Source organism: Mustela nivalis (genome assembly GCF_964662115.1).
Source record: "Mustela nivalis genome assembly, chromosome: 4".
In the NCBI taxonomy this organism is placed as follows: Eukaryota; Metazoa; Chordata; class Mammalia; order Carnivora; family Mustelidae; genus Mustela; species Mustela nivalis.
The window spans coordinates 69,029,445-69,051,377 of record NC_139023.1 but is presented as its reverse complement, the minus strand read 5'-3'; the positions used below and the strand labels follow the sequence as shown (position 1 = coordinate 69,051,377).

The following is a 21,933-nucleotide window of genomic DNA, read 5'->3' as shown; positions in this document are numbered from 1 at the left end:
AGAAGGATGACTTTGCCTCAAATAATGGATTCCTTTGCCGATAATTTCCTTTTTTTCCCACTTGCTACATTCAAAAAGCTTTCCTTTTTTGCAACTCTATAGGGCTCTCTTTTACTTGTCAGATAGGATGCTGCCTGATTCATGAATCATTCAATAAAGACAATTCGAACTTATAAATTACTCAGTTGAATTTTTGTTGCTTAACAAGGGTAAGAAATAAATATATTTGGTAAATATCCTTGTTCCCTTTTCTGGCAACGTGGTCCTAAAACCCTTGGAATTTCCTAAGGATTGAGAGCTTTAAAGATGTATTTTCTTATATTAAAGAAGTGACTTTTGGACCTCCCCTAAGGACAGAGCCTGGTTGTCAGGGCACTCAGCCAAGTCATTAAAGGGTCCGAGTTTTCTATCCCTCCTCTCTACCCAGGCACCTGGGAGGGGAAAAGAGCTGGAGATTGAGTTCAATTCCCAAGGGCCAATTATTTAATTAATCCTGCCTGTGTAATAAAATCTCAACAAAACAAAACAAAACAAAAGGACTAGGTTTGGGGAGCTTCTGTGGTGAAGGTGCTGGGAGAGAGGCGTTCAGAGAGCACGGAAGTTCTATCTACTTTCCCTGTCTGGCCCTGTGCATCTCTTCCACCTGGCAGTTCCTGAGTTACATCCTTCTTTTTTTTTTTTTTTTTTTTTGATTTATTTCTTTGACAGAGACAGATCACAAGTAGGCAGAGAGGCAGGCAGAGAGGGAGGGGGAAGCAGGCTCCCTGTAGAGCAGAGAGCCCGATGCAGGGCTCGATCCCAAGACCCCGAGATCATGACCTGAGCCGAAGGCAGAGGTCTTAACCCACTGAGCCACCCAGGTGCCCTCTGAGTTACATCCTTCTATAATAAACCAGTGTTCTAGTAAATGAAAGGTTTTTCTGACTTCTGTGAATAGTTCTACTGAATTGGTTGAACCCAAAGAGGGGGGGCACATTTGATTTGTAGCCAGATGGTCAAAAGTACAGGTAAGAATCTGAACTTTTCAACTGACATCTGAAGTGGAGGGCAGTCTTGTGGACAGAGCCCTTAGCCCATGGAATTGGTGCTATCTCCAGGTAGATAATGTCAGAACTGAGTTGAAACTGAAGACCCCCAGTTGGCATCCATGGAGAACTGGGAAACTGACGGTATGGGAAACCCTTATCTTCACATTGGAATGGTCCCACAGTCATTAATAACTAAAGAGTGGCTCTGAAGGAAACAATTAGAAAGTAGCTACTGAATGTTATTCCCAGAGTTTACATGAAGTTAAGCTGTCCTGTTCAGCTATAGGTTTCTTTGGTTTATCACATGATCTAAAATGAGAATATAAACTGTATACAGCTATATAATCCTTAGGTTTGAAATCCGTTCTGGCATACTTTACACTAATCACTAAAATTTTTAAATACCACACTTACTGGAAAACACAAAATCATGACTCTTAGGAGTCTTAGTATTTTGCAAATGGTATTTGATAATTATTATTTACAAATATCACAGTATTGGAAATGCTGGGTTTATCTCTTTGGCCCCTTCATCCTGAATGTCACTTGCAATTACTATGAAAATAGTAGACAGACCTAGGTAGAACATGGGGTTCATTTCCTGGTCTCTTAGTTTAGTTAATAAAGAATGATATACACTTAAAGTACCGTGTTCAGTCTTGGCTAGAGCACTTGTACTTTTTAAAATTTAGTTAGAACTAACTGAAATTTATTGTATTCCTCTAAGAGTGAGCATATAGAAAAACATATAAAACTAATAATCAATAAAAAATAAAACTCTAAGGGAACAATCTGATCAGTAATATTTGTCTCATTTTAAAATTTTCCTTATTTTATCCTGCTGTTTAAATTATGTATCTTTATGATATTCAGCCCTTAACTCTATAGAATAAAAGCTTTCATATTTTTGGCACTAAGAAACAACTACAAAAATCTAGATGGACATATATTTTACAGAAAATTTGAGCAAAAAAAAAATCAGTGGTCCTTTTTTCTTTCTTAAAATAACATAATCTGTTTTTGACAGTTTTTTTATAGTTTATATATCAAATATACATATTTGATAGTTTAAGTCTTCTTTTGATAGTTTGTATCTCAAAAATTGTCTTAGGCTTTGTGAAAATGGCATCATACATAGCATAATTTGGAAGTGGAATTCAAGTTGTTGAATCTCATCAAGCTACAGATACTAGTTTGGTTTGAAATTTAATAATAGGGCTGCCTCATAGCCTTTAAAAAGCCACTTAATAATAGATATGAGATAATAAGTCTATTTTTTTTCCCAGAAGATCTTTTTAAAATTCCTGCAACTATAAAAATAGTGGTAATGAAAGAAAAAATGTAGACATGCTGATCTCATTTCAGAGAACAATTTAACCATAATCCCGGACTTCAAAATGATCCACAAAATGACTCTGTCATGAATCACAAAACAATAAGGAATTTTAAGGGAAATCTATTTCAAAATAGTCCAAACAATTTACCAACATCATGAAACATCTAAAAGTAATTATACTTCATTGATGAGGTGGTATACCCAAACTAAAGGTACAGAAATCAGGGAGTTCTAAACAGCTCCTCATTTGTTCCTTCCCTCAATACGGAGATTGGAAAACTAAGGGGCAGAGAGGTTAGCTGACCCATCCATACTTACACAATAAATTCTGGCTTATGTCCCACCTGTTTCCAATTACAGTTTTATGATACACTTTTTTTTTCTTTCTTTTCTTTCCTCTTTCTTTCTCTGTCTCTCTTGTTATATATTACAATATGCTATTATATATCTATAACATAAAATAAAATAACTTAGAGAATAATAGTATAAGAATCCATATTTTATAATATTTATCACTGACCCTCTATGAAAATAAAATTTGAGGTGGAAAATTTTGTTCTTAAATTCAGGGTTTTTTCTTTGCTATTGTGACTGCTGTCTATTGGGATTGTATTTGTTGCATTTAATTTAAGTAATGAACAAGGATGAAAAATTAATGGGTCTGGGGGCATCTGACATTGAATGGAGGTTATTTCATTTGTCAGTATGAGACATGACAACATTAGTTCTGCTCAGTTACTTGTTTCTAGAGCTAGACATTAGCCTTATCTTTGGTGAATCTGCCTCATATTGTTTGCAAACCGCCTCTCCAAATATAGCAGGCATATTAATCAAATGTGGATTGATGTAATTTACTAATGGTAAGAATGAAAATAAATCTAGACTACATCCAAATAACTCACCAGTGAAATACCAAGGCTTGGCCAATCTTACTTGCATCATTACCTTGCAAAATGTTGTCTGTAATTTCAGCTAAACATTCAAATCAGTAAACATGGATCTTAAATAAATTTAACCGCAATTCATTTAATGTGCTGAATACATGTTATATAAGTAAGTAGAAATTTGATTGACTGCCATCTACAGTTTTCAATCATTTTATTTTGTAAATAAGAAAACCAATGCTCAGAAAAGTTATTAACTTGGTCAATGTCTAAGAAGTAAGTGGCAGAACTCCAAAATTCAGTCAAGTTTTCAATTTATATTAAAACATATAGCTGGTGATCCAGTCTATAAGCACTTATTTTATCTGAATTCCAATCTCAAATAATAAATTTTGAACTTATTATAAAATCATAAATATTTTAAAACATGTAAGCTTAATATTCAATATTACATATATGATATGTATACCACATATATATGATGTATATAAAATTAAATACATACAATATACACATATATATATGTACACACACACATAGACACATATTTATATATTTTTATATATATATATAAACTTAAATGAGTAACCTTGGGGGAAAAAACCAGTATGCAGTAGAATTCAGGACCTTTGCATTAATTCTTGGTCATTAAGATTTTTAATCTTTTCCCACATTTTCTCCTTTAGGTCTTCAAAAAGAAGTCTTTCTGAAAACTACAGTGTCAAAAACCCTCTAGTTTAAGAGTTGTACCCTAGTTCTGTAACATGAAAATTTTGTTTTTCTTTATACTACTTGATATTTGTCATCACAAAGAAGAAATTCCTTTATATATCTTGTTATTATGGGTTGATTTATGCTCCCCCAAAAAATACCTTGAATATGACCTTATTTGGAAATATGGTCTTTACAGATGGAATCAAGTTCAAATCAAGGCTTTAGGACAGACCCTAATTCAAAATGGTGGTGCCTTTAAGGGGGAAATTTGAAACCAGAAGTGAAGAATTCTTTTTTTTAAGATTTTATTCATTTATCTGGCACAGAGGGTATGCATAAGCAGGGGAAGCAGCAGAGGGAGAGGGAGAAGCAGGTTCCACACGGAGCAGGGAGCCCAACATGGGACTTGGTCCCAGAACCCTCAGATTATGACCTGAGCTGAAGGCAGAAGCTTAACCAACTGAGCTACCCAGGGACCCCTGTCAGATAGCCTTTAACTCTCATAGCTTCTTTATTATTAGCTGATACTTTGGTTTTGATGATTTTTAAAACCATTAGATGTTACGTTCAAACTACTGACAGATACTCAGTAATCAATTAAGATTTCCTAAATGCTTTGGACCAGTCTATCTCATTTTTATTTTAGTTCTTTCACTGACATAATTTTTGGTGAAAAGGATCCAAGTTAAAATTTCAGATAGTTGTTAAAGGTTACTGAAGCTACTAAAATTTTACATTTCCATAACTACACTTACACCTGCATATTAGCTGGTTGTATGAACACAAATGTATGCACAAACTCAGAAAAATGGTTAACTTTTCTGGCTGTGAAATTTCAGATGATTCTGAAGCAGGACACAGATTTTAACTTTGTAAAACCTCTATATTTGTGACAATAGCTACAAAATAGGGTGTTAGCATGAGTCTCTAGATGTATCTTTGTATGTTTGCATATTCATACACTTACCACGAAGGACTGGATGACCTAAAGTAAATTTTGGATCCCTTGGAAGATGGGTACTAGTAGGATGACCATAGCATTTATCATTAAATAGAGAGACTTTTGAGAGGGAAGAGAGGAGAAGAATTTTTTAATAAGGATGTAGGACAATAGCCATAATATGGGACTTTTGCTGTGTGTGAATAGAGGCAGATAATCACTCTGTTTACGCACAGAAATTGATGTAGCAGTAAGTTAAAGGAAAAGGGAGGGGAAAGAATATTTTAAAATCTTTTTTTCAAAGAAATAGCAAGGAATTATGTAGAGTAGCAAGGGATACAATATAATATTCACCTTATTCAATACTCAATATTCAATAATCACTTACTGAAGTGGGGTGCCTGGGTGGATCAGTGGGTTGGGCCTCTGCCTTCAGCTCGGGTCGTGATCTCAAGGTCCTGGGATTGAGCCCTGCATCGGGCTCTCTGCTCAGGAGGGGGCCTGCTTCCCCCTCTCTCTCTGACTACTGCTCTGCTTACTTGTGATCTCTCTCTCTCTCTCAAATAAATAAATAAAATCTTTTAAAAAAAAAACCTTATTGAGGTATGTTTATAAAAAATCTATACACTTTTCTTTGCAAAATGTTTCTCATGTCTAAGTACAGTAAAATACTCTACCACTATTTTTTTTTTTCTGATAAATATCCTTCTCACAGAGAAGGGGGTGACTGTTGACAATCACCACTAAGTCAGAAAAATGGCCTATGAGTCCATCTCTGGACTTTGATTTTTCAAGTTAAGCATAAAATGAACAAGTATTATTTCTCCTTTTTCCTTTTTTTTTAATTCAAACACTGGCATGCATGGTTTCAGCCATCACTGAGACTACTTAAGGATGTTTTCATTTGTATTGCATATTCACCTGTAACTCAATCCAAGTGCCACATTTTTAAAGTAATGTTCAGAAACACAGCAACAAAAATACTATAGTCCCTTTGTAGTATTCAGGGTCATTATCAACTTCAATTGTTTCATCTTCATCTTTACATAATTCTAAAATTTTTAATTCTGCCTGTAGTCAAGTTTTTTAAAAAAGTACATACTCAAATAATTTGCCCACTTAAAAAAGAATATTATATACACTACCTTTCAAGTGAGGGCTGTGTACATGCATTCTTTGTAGATGTAGATTTATTGGAACAAATTCTAATGTTTTCTCTCCTTTGCTGCTGCTTGATTTGAAAGAGGACCCTAGGCAGAAAAAAAATTGAATGTTAATAGTAAATGAATAATAAATGTGTGTGGCAGGTACATTGAAGAGAATGTTTGACATGGAAAAATATTATAAGGATTTCAGAAAGAAAAATATATCTTGTATAAGCTGCTTTTCTTTATAGAAATTCAATTTAAAAAATTCTCAGTTATTCTTATAATAATCCCATGAGGTAAAATAGGGAAATCTATTTCTTCCTGGTCTATCATGCTGAGATGTTAGAATGAGAGATAAAAAGATTTTTAAAATTTTTTGGCTCTTCTATATCCATAACAACAGTGTATATTATTGTTTTCACCTAACATACATGAAATGCAATTCAGCTTGAATATATAAAAAAGTTATTGCTTTCATACCTGTTTCCTTGCTAAGTTCTGTCAGAATATCTTGGTACATATTCACCATTTGATCACAGTGAGTAAGGACATTTTTCCGTAGATTGTCCCAGTGTGGAGAAAGCTCGCCAAGTTCTTTTAACTCCTGGTTTCTGTTAAAAATATAAACGAGGAGAAAATATTTATTTTGATCTTAAGTCCACAGACAAGGAACACCTAATAAACATTGCCAAACTAATTAGAAATTGATTCACCATCCGTTTCCAGAAAGTTCTATGCACTCATTAGGGGAAAAAAAAAATTCTCCCACATCAGTCATAACAATATCTTTCAGGGTATGTCTCCTGAGGCAAGAGAAACAAAAGCAAAAATAAACCACTGGGACTACATCAAAATAAAAAACTTCTGCCCAGCAAAGGAAACCACCAAAAAACCTGAAATGCAACCTACAGAATGGGAGAAGGCATTTGCAAATGATGTATCCAGTGAAGGTCTGGTATCTTAAATGTATAAAGAATTTATACAGCTCAATATCAAAAAACCAAATAATCTAACTAAAAAATGGGCAGAAGAGGTGTATAGACATTTCTCCAAAGATGACATACAGATGGCTAACAGACACGTGAAAAGATGCTCGACATCAATCATCATCAGGGAAATGTAAATCAAACCACATGAGAATCACCTCACACCTGTCAGAATGACTTAAAAAGACAAAAAACAAGTGTTGGTGAGCCTGCAGAGAAAAAGGAGCCCTCCTGCACTGTTGGTGGAGATGCAAAATGGTATAGCTACTGTGGAAAACAGCAGAGTCTCCTCAAAAAGTTAAAAATAGGGATGCCTGGGTGGCTCAGTGGATTAAGCCACTGCCTTCGGCTCAGGTCATGATCTCAGTGTCCTGGGATAGAGCCCCACATGGGGCTCTCTGCTCAGCAGGGAGCCTGTTTCCCTCTCTCTCTCTGCCTGCCTCTCTGCCTACTTGTGATCTCTCTCTCTGTCAAATAAAGTAAATAAAATCTTTAAAAAAAAGTTAAAAATAAAACTACCCTATGATCTAATAATTGCACTACGGGGTATTTATACAAAAAATACAGAAATACTAATACAGAAGGATATTTGCACCCCTATGTTTATTGCAGGGTTATTTACAATAGCCAAATTATAGAAGCAGCCCAAGTGTCCATCAATAGATGAATGGCTAAAGAAGTGGTACATATGCAAATATATACATATATATAGAAATGGCATATTATTCAATCATAAAAATAATGAAATCTTGCCATTTCCAACAACATGAATGGATCTACAGAGTATGATGATAAGTGAAATAAACCAGTCAGAGAAAGATAAATACCATATAAAATTTAAGAAAAAAAAAAAAGAGAGAGACAAACCAATAAACATACTCTTAACTTAGGAGAACAAACGGATGGTTACCAAAGGGGAGGTACGTGGAGGGGGAAATGGGTGAAATAGGTGAAGGGGATTAAGAGTACAATTACCCTGATGAGCACTGAGTAACATATGGAATTGCTGAATTATTATATTGTACACCTAAAATTAATATAGCACTCTATGTCAACTACACTAGAATTAAAATAAAATTTAAAAAGTAATTTTAACACAAGGGAAAATATGAATAGCTTAGGTCACACAAACATTAAAGTTCTGTATGTTGAAGAGGTGAAAAAATACAAATTAATGAATATTCTCACTGATAAAAAATTCACAAAGATGATGACAAAAACTTGCCAAACACACACACACACACACACACACACACACACACGGGACAGTCAGTTAAAAAAGAAACACTAAAACTTCAATAGAAAAACAGCTAAATGCTAGGCTTCAGTCATCGAAAATAAAATTACGTGGAAAAAAATAATGTGGGACGGGCTCTCTGATTATGTCTGAAAGAATAACAAGATATTCAAGTAACCCAGTTTATACATAATACAGCTGTAAAAACTTTTTTAAGATCTTATTTATTTATTTATTTATTTATTTAACAGAAAGAGAGAGAGAGAGAGAGAGAACAAACAGGGTGGGTGGAGGGCAGAAAGAGAGGAAGAAACAGGCTGCCCATAGTGCGGGAAGTCCGATGCAGGCCTTGATCACAGAGATCATGGCCTGAACCGAAAGCAGATGCTCAACCAACTGAGCCACCCAGGAATCCTGCTGTAAAAATTTTTAAAAGCCCATAAATGGTATAATCAGGTATGATTTATTGGCCTCAGTTTCTCTCAAGAAGACAATTTAAGTAAATGCAGTACGCATATGGTTTGTCTTTTCTTTATCAAAAGGAAGAGCTAATCATGCCATTTAAGTTTTAATTATTACCTTTTATCTAATTCTCTACCCTTTAGCCAAGTTAATTCAAATAATCAGAATGCTTTTTTAAAATTATAATGATAAATGGTCTAATATGCTGCCTGGTTAGATCTCTTATTCATTTCTGTAACCTTTTACCAACAACATTTTCATGAGGCTAATTTAACTAGCAATAATGAACCTTTTTTGCTATTTTGGCTGTGAAACATGCTAAATACCAAGCTAATAAATTCAGAAGATGTAGAATCTTGAACATCCTGTTAAATGCAAGAATAATGGATGGTGTGCAAAAATGTGACTTGCCTTCAAATGTTTGTAGCTGCCTTTGTTTTGTTTCAAAGGGGATGCAGTATGGTACTGTTGCATCTTTTATCTGAGGTCTTTACAAATTTGTCAACATTAATCTCATTCTTAACTTTTCGACGGATTAGGTTCCATTACACAATATTCATGGGAAAAGATTAATTAATAGCCATTGAAGGTAAAGAAAGTTCATGACCCAAGTTGAGACCGGTGGGGGAGCCTGGAGAACTGGGGAATCCAGTTCTCTGTGTGCACTCAGATAGCAGAGTATTCAAATTCAGGACAAAGCAACACTAACCAACAAAAGCAAATTATTCCAAAAGCCTGAGATATCTAAGTCTAGAAGAATCTGGGCAATTAGGTCAGATGTGAGCAAGATAGCCATGTGTGATATGTCAACTTAATACATAAGGTTTCAGGCTTTACTTCCAATATACTATTATGATGAAAATATTAGTTAAGTATTCCTATTTAATACTAAGAGATGTACCGTGGGTCTACAATTTATGTTGTCTCTGAATCCTTATTAGAAAGAATAATGAAAAGAGGTGGCAAGGGAGAGAAGGAAGGGTGATAGTGAAGCCATTGAACACATTGTAGGAAGCTGGGATGGAGTACATCTCCTTCCCTAACAGAAGCCCAGCAAAAGGAGGTGAGAAAAGTTTAGTGTTTTGGGGGAGTGACTTGAGATAAGCTGAAAGGAGTCCATAATCTGCTGTTTAAAATTTATTATACTCCTTCAATATGTCAAAGATTATATACTGAAATATACAGATGAAACCTGGTATTCACCGCTCATTTGTTCTAAATGATGGCACTGAACAGCTACACATTCCAAAAGGGAAAAACAACCAACATAAGGTTTCTTCGCATTGAAGAAAACTCAAATCCAGGGGGACTATAGAATAAAGGTATAATAGACCAGAGCAGAGTAATGAAAAAGTTAGAAAACAAAATGGGACATAGTAAGAGAGTGGTTGTAAGTTTAAGAAAAATGAAAGACATTAATTACATCAATGCATTAAAATAGATTGAGTGGGGGGGGGGCGTCTGAGTGGCTCCAGTTGGTTGAGCATCTGCCTTTGGCTCAGGTTATGATCCCAGGGTCCTGGGACCAAGCCCTGCATTGCGCTCCCCGCTTGGCGGGAAGCCTGCTTCTCTCTCTCCCTCTGTCCCTGCTTGTGTTCATCTCTCTCTGACAAATAAATAAGTAAAATCTTAAAAAAAAAGAAACTGTGTGGGTACATTGGTGTCCCCAAATCGGGAAACTTTTCAGTTGGGAAGACAAGAGTTGTTTATACTATATTTTAATTTGTTACTCAGCGAATAAAGCTTTGACATTGAAGGACCTTGCTTTGTATCTCAAGTCAGATTCTCTAGAATGTAGACTGGGATCAAGCAGTCCGAGGTCAGCAAGGGGAAGGTAAGAGGGGATGTTGTAGGACAAAGAGAAAGTAGACATCAAGTGGGAGGTTACCGAGTCAGGCAGAACTTCACAAGAAAACATGATCGGCTCCTTGGTCATGTTAACAGCTCCGGATAACTTATATGGAACTAAAGCACCTTAGAAAAGTTTATTAGATGGAAGGAGAAACATTTATATACCAATTCCTTCTATAGTATTTCATTGGTAAAGATTCATCGTATGGGACATTAAACCCTTGGCACTTCTAGTTGTCTCTTCTGAGTGGCTACTGAAGAAGAAATGTTCCAGTAGAGACAGAAGTGTCCTACATCTGGTCATAGGTACCAGAACCACTCTGGGTCTTTCCAGGGTAGATGTCACTGGGGGCATGTTAATATCTGGTCTTCACCCTGGGGGGAGGCCGAGACAGCTGGTGGTATTAGGACATAGGTGATAATGGTGGCAGTATCTGGAGCCCTCCATTGAGCAAGTAGGCAAAACCTGAGCAGAGTTTAAGGTTGAGCCAGTATAAAAAAGTACATCACCTGTGCCCATGACAGACAACCCCCTGGAGAACTTGGACTTCCATCATTTCTTGATATCCATGTAGCATATAAAACAGCATCCTCATATCTTCCCTAAAAGGGAGTTCAAGTATAATCCTTCAAAGCGATGGCCAGATGCAATTCTCCCAAATGAGGTCATGAACCATGCTACAATATCTGATATTTCAATGATCTTAGGGGCCTTAGTTGATGTTCCTCACTCTCCTCTATCACTCATTCTCGATTTTCCTCAGATTCCTCTAGTACTTCAGCTGGTCTAGGTTGCTGCCTTATGAAGTGACCCAGACATTAATCGCAGTTGATTAGGTCCTTGGTTTCCCTGCTCTTATGGAATCCTAGTTGCTATAATTTCTCAGTCACCTCTGCGCATGGAGCACACCAAAGTACTAGACATATATCTCTTTGCTCAGATTATGAAGATACTGTACCTATCATGGTGATAGGTACAGTAACCCTTGCTATCTTTGCTAGTCTACCGTAGTGAAAAATGCATGATAACCAGATCACATGTGAACCAAACATAGCTTCCAGATGAGCAGGACTCTTTATGGGTTATGGACAGAATTACCCCACCCCATGCCTCAAGAATCAGGATTCTACTGGCAAAGTCTAAGGTGGTAGGGAAAGGAAACACAAATCCACTAATGGGACATTGTGGTTGATTGAAAAAAGGGCTCACCCCGTTTCCCAGAGCTGTGTGTTCTACCTATAGTGGGCATAACATCTTCTATTGGCTGTTGGTTTAGCATACAAACTTCATCCTGGAGGTCAGTACTCCAATCCTGAGGTTTTGTCCCCCTACAGTGGTGCCATAGCTGAAATTTTCATGATTAATATTATTCCACTATTGTATCAGGTTTGTGGCTTTTGGATGGTGGGACAAGCTCACTGTCACACCTCCTTTTATAGCAAGTGTCGTTTGGTAGGAACAATGTTATGTGGGACACTGTATCATCAGACCAGGCATTGTACAAGCAGACCAAAACGAATCATCAGACCAAGGCATTGTCAGATGTGGCTGATGGCAGTGGCACTGTGAGCAGGAAAGACAAGCACATATTCAGACTTTGTTTCACCTTCTTAGGACAAATTGCTGTCCTCTCCAAGTTCAAGGGGATCCAACTTAATTGGCCTACCACCAAATAGTTGATGGGTTTCCCCCAGGCATGGAATCCTCTAAGCATCCACTGTCAGTTATAGATTAGTGGCTGGTTAAGCACCAGACAAAAAGTCTTAATGATATATGTATCATAAACAGAGTTCAAAAAAAGCACAAGTATTTTTGTGCCTCTATGATAAAGGTCTTTTTGTGTACATGTCTATATGTTTTATGTTACCGATTTCCCCTATTATTTGCCGTTGTGCCAACAGATGTTAGAGGTGGAGTGACCATATGTGTCACTTTACACCTGTTCTTGCACCGTGATTATTTCAAAATATCCTGTTAAACTAGCCAAGTTATAGGACACAAGAATTAATAGAACTTTCTTGATATAGTTAAAAAAAAAAAACTACTACAAACTCACAGAATGTTGCAGTTGGAAGGAAGTTCAGAGAATAATTTGAAACCTCTTGTTTCACAGATGGAAGCATCTAAATTAAATAGCTTTTCAGTCTTGGAGTCACTAGAATACCAAGTCTTTTAGACTATAATCCCCATGTGCACTCTTTCCTCACCCCATGTAATCCCCCAGTGTAAAAACAAAGAAGCACACACACACACACACAAACTAAACTAAAACACACAAAAAACGTAGTGCCTTGTTTCTGAAGGTACTTAATGAACATAAGCTGACGGAGTGGAGTTTGGAGCTAGTGGAGCTATTGACTTCTAGGACTACGTTTGTAAGCTTTCATATACTTTTAAAGTTAACTTTGAACAAAAGATAAGTCATAATTCAATACTTCTACTTCTGAACCTTTTAGTTAGAATGGCACAGCTACTAGGTATGCCGTGCATGAAAACTGATATTCTCTAAAATATGTTCAAGTACATACTGGTGTCCAGTATTATAAGACCCATAGAGAGAGCCCCGTCTCTGCATTTCTCCACCACATTTCTCTAGGGACCAATCTTGGCATTGATGTTACAGTTAAATACATATCTTCACTAAGCCTTTGGTGTGAATGGTGAAAGAGATGAGCTGTGTAAATGCATTTTTAATCTACAGAAAAATATTTTTTAAAAATACTGCTTCCCTCTATAAAAATTCTCATTTATTTACAGTAACAACAGCTTCTGCTCTCAAAAGCTGTCTCCTTCAGTTGGAACTTTACAACAATAAGAGCAAAAACGTCTTTCTGAAAAATCCACTGCTCTCCTAACCACATACGGTCTTTTTTGAATTCATTACTTTACTCTCACTAGAGCTCTACCTTTGAAACAAATCTTCTAGGAGACAGGCTAGGACTCTCTTAGAGTCCAAGAGGTAGACACAAAGATGTTGGAAAGAAAAGATCGAATATTCAAATATTAATAAGACTAGGCCTCTTACACATTAAACATTCTTTGGCACTTACTGCCATCCATTCCTTTTGCTTTGCTACCTATAAAAATAAAAGGTAAATCAGATAAAATAAATCTCAAAGGAGGCAGGTGTTTGCTAAGCCTTACTTGAGACATATCTTTTTTTTTTTTTTTTTAGAAATATCTTTATACTCTGGATTTTGGTATACCAATTGTAAAAGTATGATATTCTTGATACTTGATGATATATTCATGCTGATCTCTGGAAATAACCTTATAATGCACTTTTTGTCTACATGGCTTGTTTTGTCTTCCTTTGTTTAAATAGTTTAAAAATGCTTTTTCCTCTTTAGCGAAGAGGAAATGCTTTTCCTCTTTAGCAAAATTGTACTTTCTGGGGTCACTATGATCCTTTGAATCCTCCTTCCATAAAGGAGCACACTACTAAGTACATAATAACATGCTTGAAACACAAAACTTTTGACTAGCATAAAGAGAGAAATGGGATTAAAAACAAACAACTCTAGAAAGAATGAAGAAAAATAACTGAACACAAAATAAGTCCTAGGAAAACTGGAAGACATAGCCAAACCTGCTTTAACATTTTTACATATAATACTTAATAAAGCATTTGCAAGAACATTAAATACATGAATAGTTTTTCATCTTTATTCCCTATACCCCCAGGGCTGCTGTGGCTAGAGGGACAGGGAAGGGTGTTGACAAAAGAGAAGTCAAGTACCCGAACAGGCATCAGGCCCTTTTCCTTACTGCAGTCAAACACCAACTCCAGTTAAAGTGTTTTAAATTAATACTGAAATTCCAATGCAGTTCTGTATGAAAACAAGTTTCTGCTGCTAAAAAAAAAAAAAGAAAGAAAGAAAGAAAGAAAGAAAGAAAGAAAGAAAGAAAGAAAAGGAAAGAAAATTGGGTTTAAGATCACTAAAACAATGTAGTTTAAAAAGGAGAAAGTTGATCTTGTACTTAAAACAGTTTTAAAGCCTACTGATGATGTATTCAAGGAGGAATTCCAACGGGAATATTTTATTTGCTCTGAGCCTCTGAGTGTAACAGACTTGTCTCATTCATTCATCTTTTTGTCCTACCACAGTTCTTAGTTTGGGGGAATTTTTCAAGATAGGCCTGTGGACTGACTGAATGAAAGGTTTGCTTGCAGATTTTTGTTTTTTTATTTTCCTGAAATTTGAGAGAAATTCAGGATATAATCTAACCTAAAGTAGAATGTTGAGCTCTGCCCCAGATAAAATGAATAAATGCAATAGATAAATGAGACACTGTTGAGTCCTCTAACCTTGTATGATCTAGGTCCATAAATCTGGATTAGTCAAGTCTTCCTTAGGGATGGAGAAAGATTTGAAAGTGTATCTTCATATAGCACTTCTTACTGAGATGATTAATTTATGTGTCAACTTGGCTGGAACACAAGGTATCCAAATATTCAATTAAATGCTATGGTAGGTGTTTCTGGGTGAGATTAACATTTGAATTGGTATATTGAGTAAAGCCCTTGCCCTCACTAATTTGGGTGGCCCTCATCCAATCAGCTGAAGGTGAATAGAGCAAAATGCTGTCCCCTCCCTGAGTAAGAGAGAAGTCCTCTTGACAGACTGACTTTGAACTGGGACGCTAGCTTTTTACTGCCTTAACAATCAAATTGAAACACTTTTCCTGGGCTTCAAAATTACTGGTCTTTGGACTAGTACTATATCATAGATTCTCCTATGTCTCCAGCTTATGGACTTAATCATGAAGATGTTAGGACTTGTCAGCCACCACAATTATGTGAGCCAGTTCCTTAATAAATAATAATAATGTAATAATAAATCTCTGTCTCTGTTTTTGTCTCTCTCTCTCTCTACACACACACACACACACACATACACACATGCACACACACAGTATTAGTTCTGTTTCTCTGAAGAACACTCACTAATACACTACCTACACAGGGATTCCAACACAAAAGCACAAAAGTGTATGTTCTTCTCTGTTTGGTGCCAAAAGTTGGGAAAAGGGGATGGGATGGAAAAATCTAGAACACAGTTCAATCTCTTTTATGGTCTTTTATCTCTCTCACCATATTTTATAGATATTCTTGGCTAATATTCAACAAAAGAGGAAAAAAGAATGAAACTGGACCAGTTTCTTACATGATACACAAAAATAAACTCAAAATGGATTAAGTACCTACATGTAAGACATGAAACTATGAAAATCTTAGAAGAGAGCATAGGCAATGATTTCTCTGACATTGGCCACAGCAACATCCTTCTAGATTTCCTCAAAAGAAAAATAACTACAGAGATGCTTAGCTCATTTAAGGGACATGCCCAAGAAATCTCTGAGGCCAAAGCACCACATATGAACACCTAATTTTATTAAAATTGTGAACCCAGAATAATACAATTTTAAAATCTGGTGTGCAAACTTAACAATTCCTGAAATTATGAAAAGTAATCATGGTAATGAAGAGTACCTGAGAATAATAATTAATTCATTTACAAGAATGTAGTAAGACCTAATAGCCTGATACAAATTTATATACAATAGGCTATGGCTCAGTAAAAAAGGCATTAAAACGTTATTTGAAATTGTTATTATCTAAGTAAATAGAAACACTTCCCTACAATGGGCTGCACAATATCATTCTGTAGAATAAAAAGAGCTCTACAACTTCACCAGAACCTTCTAGTAGTTATCATACTGACACTACATGTGGGTGCTCACAGATACAAAGTGTACTAGCCAAGCTGCTTTCATTCATTAGGCAAAATCAGACCTTAAATCAAACCCCAAAGAAATCATAACAGAAATTGACCATCGGGAAAAAAAAATTAAATATTAAACAGTCAAACACTAGATGACATAAATGACTGGTGGGTGGCTTCAATTTTATAAAGTGGTTGGGAGACAACATAAAACTGAGCAAAGTTCAACTAGATGTCAAGATTCACAATATTTTTCACAGTTATGTTCAACCAACAATTCAAGCTGTCTGTGCTTTAACCCATACAGGGATAAATATGGCATCCATAAATCATGGGCTTTTTAAAAAAAGTGCATTTAATAAAAAAATGATGATGTGGAAAACACTGTAGTCTGTGAGTCACCCTTTCACTGAAAAATGACTGGCTAGTCTCAGTGGTCATTCCCTCTGATTTTCACTTGACATTAAAAGAAATGGCTATTGTATTGTACACTAAGGAAGGTTCCAAGTTATATGCAAAGACTAAACATCAGAACACAGTAACTACAGGATATAGTTGTAATCACAGAAGCAGTGTATCTGATAAACAGCCAGATTCCATCATTTCACTTTGGTAACTGCATTGGAAAAAAAAAAATGAGGGATAATAAGCATGTCTTACTCCACTCCCAAAAAACTATTTGTTGTTCCTGATACAGGTGAGTATGTTTACTTATTTCTAAGTAACATCGTATTTACACTTTGAAGTCTATTTTAAAGTTATCAAACATGGATGACATCTTCTTTTCTTTTCTTTTCTTTTTTTTTTTTAAGTATCTTAAAGCTTGGTGCTCTGAGCTGATGTTTAAAGTGATGGCACATACGTGAAGTTTCTCTGAAATCCCCATTTATCAATTACACGCCTTTTCATTCTGAGTACCCATGAAAACTACTAACTGTACCTGAAAGTTCAACTAGCAAAGCAAGAAAATGCGTTGGCACTCTCAGCACCTTCTTATTATTCCTGCCCATAATTTTAGAAATTGAAAACATTTTCCTTTCCAATTTCTATCCCTGGACCTGGAGTGCAGACATCACTCAGTTCAGTTTCACAAGTAGATGGCATTCAAGTGGCTGCAAAAAAAAAAAACGCGTGGCAGTAGGGTTCTTCAGTGGACACCATAAAGCTTTCCAGGTAATCACAAATACTTCTGTATAGAACATATCTTTTCTTATGTTCAAAGCAATCCTTGGAGATCATTGTTCCAGAGTCAGACTGAGCACAATTATAAATTCAGTTGCATTGGCACTCACTAGCCACATAGCTATATCATCCTCCACAGTCCGCTGTAGGACATTTCCATGATCATGGAAAGTTCTGCTGAACAACATTGCTCTAGACAAATGAGAAGACTGAAATGAGAAGTGATTTGTTCAATGCCATATTGCTAGTAAGTGGCAGAATCAAGACCTGTGTCCAGGTACTATGACTATAAATCTTGTTCTCTTTTTTATTAATTCCTGGGGAGTATGGCTTCTTCCTGAAGAGGATGACTGAAGTCTCTCCCTGGGGGACTCATCTGATTGCAGCTTCCACCCAGCTCCACGGAGGGCTCATTCAAATATTTTGCTGTAGTGTTCACTTGGCTGACGTAATTGCCAAGAATGTCAAAGACAGGACAAAATTCTTATTTATTTTCTATTCATTTGACAAACATTTATGCAGTGTTTATTATGCTTATTTATGCCAGGTGCTGTAATAAGAACTTTACAAATATCCACTCATTGAATATGCACAACAGCCTGTTGAAATAGGTATTATTATTATCCTCATTTTATTAATGAGGAAATTAAGACTTAGAGAAGACAAGTAGTTTTCCCAGTGTCGCCCAGATTGTGAGTAGCAGTACTGGCATTAAGCTCCGGAGCTACGTCTTTGGTGTTTGTATTTTAAACTACTATGCTAGATGGACTCTCCGTTAGAAACATTATGCAATCTCATTCCCACTAGAAATAACTGTGCAGAATGTGTATCTAGATACTAACAACTTGGAAGAAAAGAACAAGAAATCTTTTATCTTTTACCTACAAGGGTAAAGTAGAAAGCTTGAGGTCAAAGTTCTCATTCTCCACGTTAAATTCTAATGGATTAGGAAGAAAGAAGAGTTTTATATTGTAGCCCTTCTTTTTCAAATTACAGATGCCACTGTTGGTTATTGTACATTCGTGCTGCCCAGTAAAACTCTCTGTGATGATGGAAATGTTCTATAGCCGTTCTGTTTAATATGATCACTACTAGCCATATGTGACTATCAAGTATTTGGAAGGTCACTAAGGTAACTGAGGAATGGAATTTTTAATTTCATTTAATTTTAATAAATTTTAACTTGAGTTTAAATAGCCACCTGGGGCACGTGTCTACTGCATCAGCACAGACCCAGATGGTTCAAGGGAGAAGCAGTGAGGGCTCCTTCTTTTCTTCTGAACCTCATGAGCACCTACTATGCTCTGTATCAATGACATATACTGACGTGTTCAGTCATGAAGGCCACAATGCTTGAATCACCCTCAGCATCTTACCTCCAGATATCATCCACCATGGAGTCCTGTTGATCTCAGCTGCTTAAAAACTCGCAGATGTATGTGTATTTCTCCATTTCTCCCACTACCATCCTAGTTTAAGCCACCATTATTACCAGCCGAGGCGACTGTAATATCCCCTAAATTGTTTCATCCCTCCACATGTGCTTCCCTTTTGCTAAACACAATCATGTCATTCCTGCTAACGGTTTCAGTTGTTCTTAGGAAAAATATTACATTACTGGGAGCTTACTATATGCTAGGTAGTATGCTAGACTCCAGAAATAGCATAAGAATATTGACAAGTTCTTCCTTTTCTGTAGCCCAGAAAGCCCTAATTCATCTATAGCCTGACTCTCATCCCAAGATCACTGCCTCAGGTCCAAACACACCAGCTTTGTGGCTTAAGACATGCCAGTGCTGCTTTTCTGCCCACTGGGAATGTGTGGTTCCGTATAGTGCACGTATCTATGAGATATGCTAGGTTAGTAAGCTAAAGGAGATTAAAATAAATTATAGACCCAGTTTTCTGTCTGAAGCTCTAGAGCCTTCAGCTAAGATCAACAAAAATAATAGCTTTCATATATGGAGTGGCTGCTGTGTACAGGATTCTTACACAGATGCTAAGAGCATATTAAAGACCTATGTTTGTGCATACTGGGCATTTATTATCAATGCTTCACTTTAAACCTTAACATCACCATGTGCGTTCATTATTTAATCCCTTCTTTACAGTTAAGAAAACTGAAAATTAGAGTAGTTAGGTAAATTGTGCCATGTCACATAGCTATTAAGTGGAGTTTGGGGAAGCCAGCTTTCAAATCACAGCTGTACTTACACACACACACACACACACACACACAAAACAAAACCCTGAACTGTCCTGACTGCTCATATTATTACTACAGTAGGCTTGTAAGGCAAATGATAACGTTATTACCTATAACAATCTGGAAATCGAAAGATCAAGTAATTTTCTATAATCATAAGCATGTACCGAGTGGCAGATACAGGTTTTTGAACTAAGGTCCATAATAATTCCAATTCTGTGTTTTTTTCATTACAACACACTTTCCTCCACTCAATCCATTTTAAATCAAGAATCTTGGTGCAACAGGAAAAAAAAAAAAAAAAAAAAAAACAACCTCTAAATGAGTTTTGCCATATTCATTCCTGTGCAGACATTGTAATATCCAAACACCAAAATAAAACACATATTTCTACCACCAGTTTGATGATACTAAGTGCTCTACAGGACCTCTCATTAAGTGATCCCAAGAAACCATAATGATGAACGTAACGACACACAGCATCTGCCCTCAGTACAGGGAGGCAGTAGAGCTGATTGTACTTTCCATGATAAGTAACATACACACAGTATTCCAACTGAGTGTCAACACTGCATGAAGAAAAATGAGCAGAAAAAACAGCACTAATCAGGTATGAACCACCAGTGGCGTTCTCACATAATATTTTTTATTCTTCATCTTTGGATCTTTCGGACTTATGATTTCTCTCAGAGAAAGCAAGCAAGGGAGACAGAGAAAAAATAACAAGGAGAAACAGTGAAAAGAATGCCATAAAACATCTATGAGATTCATTGGTTTGACGTCTGTTTGATATATGTGAGACTTAAACAGAATGGCTAGCTCCCTTTCACTTTTCCCACTAATCAATGTTTCTTTAAGGTCAGTAAAGATTTTCAGTGTGCCTTTATTTCAACCAGGTATGCAAATGTCGATAGACCTCTCAAAAGACATGTGCTTCAGCCACGCCAGCATATATAAGGCATTGAATGAGGCTGGAAAAGTAGGTAGACACAGGGTCCTTTCTGCTTTATAGGCCATGTGAAGGGGAAGCCTTATCTGTTGATAAATCTTGCAACAAAGTATGTAGATTACATTTTAGAATGTTAGATCATGTCAAATGGACGGGTTGGGTCACTGTGTTGTACAATCCTACTGCATATCTTTTTGTATAGTGAAGTTGTTTTTGAAAAAGAATTTACCTGGATATATTTTAGTTCCAGTTTATAGTTCTTAATATATAATTTTAACACTTTTAAAAAGGCACTTCTGTAGTGTTATCAGTCTGAAATAAATGGGACTTTTTTATGAAATTTGTAACATGTGTTAAGATAAGGTACAAGGTAAGAAATATCTCCTGCATCTCTTTCAAACTAGATATGATGCTTAGGAAGCCAATTTAACTGCATATGATAATATTTAAGTAAGCATGTAGAACACGTCTCTCAAACATTTATCTCTCTGCAACAACTAGGCTTTCAGCCTAGGATCTCAAAATATCATACCAACAATCTTTTTCATATATAGAAATACATTACATTCAAGAAATAGATTTGGGATATAGGTATATAGGTACATAGAACTTAGAGTTCTATAATATTTCTATACAACATAGAATATGAAACACCTAAAAATATAGTGTTGAAAAAATTGTTTGCCCCATTGATATAAAATACTTTATCATTACAAACTTAGAATATGTATAATATTTACAAACACTAATATACAAGACAAGGCATGTACATTCTTCCAAAGAAGTAGTAATAAAACTGTATGTTCCAGGGGTGCCTGGATGGCTCAGTTGGTTAAGAGACTGCCTTCGGCTCAGGTCATGATCCCAGGGTCTCAGAATCAAGTCCCACATTGGGCTCCCTACTGAACGGGGAGCCTGCTTCTCCCTCTTCTACTCTCCCTGCTCATGCTCTCTCTCTCTCTGTCAAACAAATAAATAAATAAATAAAATATTAAAAAAAACCAACAACTGTATGTTCCAACACTATCATATTTTTCCCTACCAAAGTATTTTGGTACATATTTTTTATATTTTACTTACAAGATTCTCTATATCATACACACAATATTTATGTTTTATATAAGACCCAAGAAAGTCTTAAAGTTAATTCTTATAAAATATTCTTTCTTTTCTTCTAAACTCCCAGCATACATGCCAGAAAGCTTCTTTCTTGCCCCACCCCTGGGATAAAAAGAGAAAAATATAGGATATAAATCAAACTATTTATTTTCCTGGAGAGTTTT

The 21,933-nt window shown here is 36.0% G+C and overlaps 1 protein-coding gene across 14 annotated transcripts in view; it reads right to left on the bottom strand.

Moving 5' to 3' along the window:
- INPP4B (inositol polyphosphate-4-phosphatase type II B) overlaps positions 1–21,933 on the bottom strand; it is an 837,179-nt gene that overhangs the window by 165,807 nt on the left and 649,439 nt on the right. For all 14 annotated transcript variants that reach the window (XM_082727238.1, XM_082727234.1, XM_082727229.1 and 11 more), the window contains 2 exons: positions 6,531–6,661; positions 6,048–6,152 (listed from right to left, as the gene is read on the bottom strand). In XM_082727238.1, the coding sequence (XP_082583364.1) occupies positions 6,048–6,152; positions 6,531–6,661 (236 nt within the window). The remainder of the gene's footprint in view (positions 1–6,047; positions 6,153–6,530; positions 6,662–21,933) is intronic.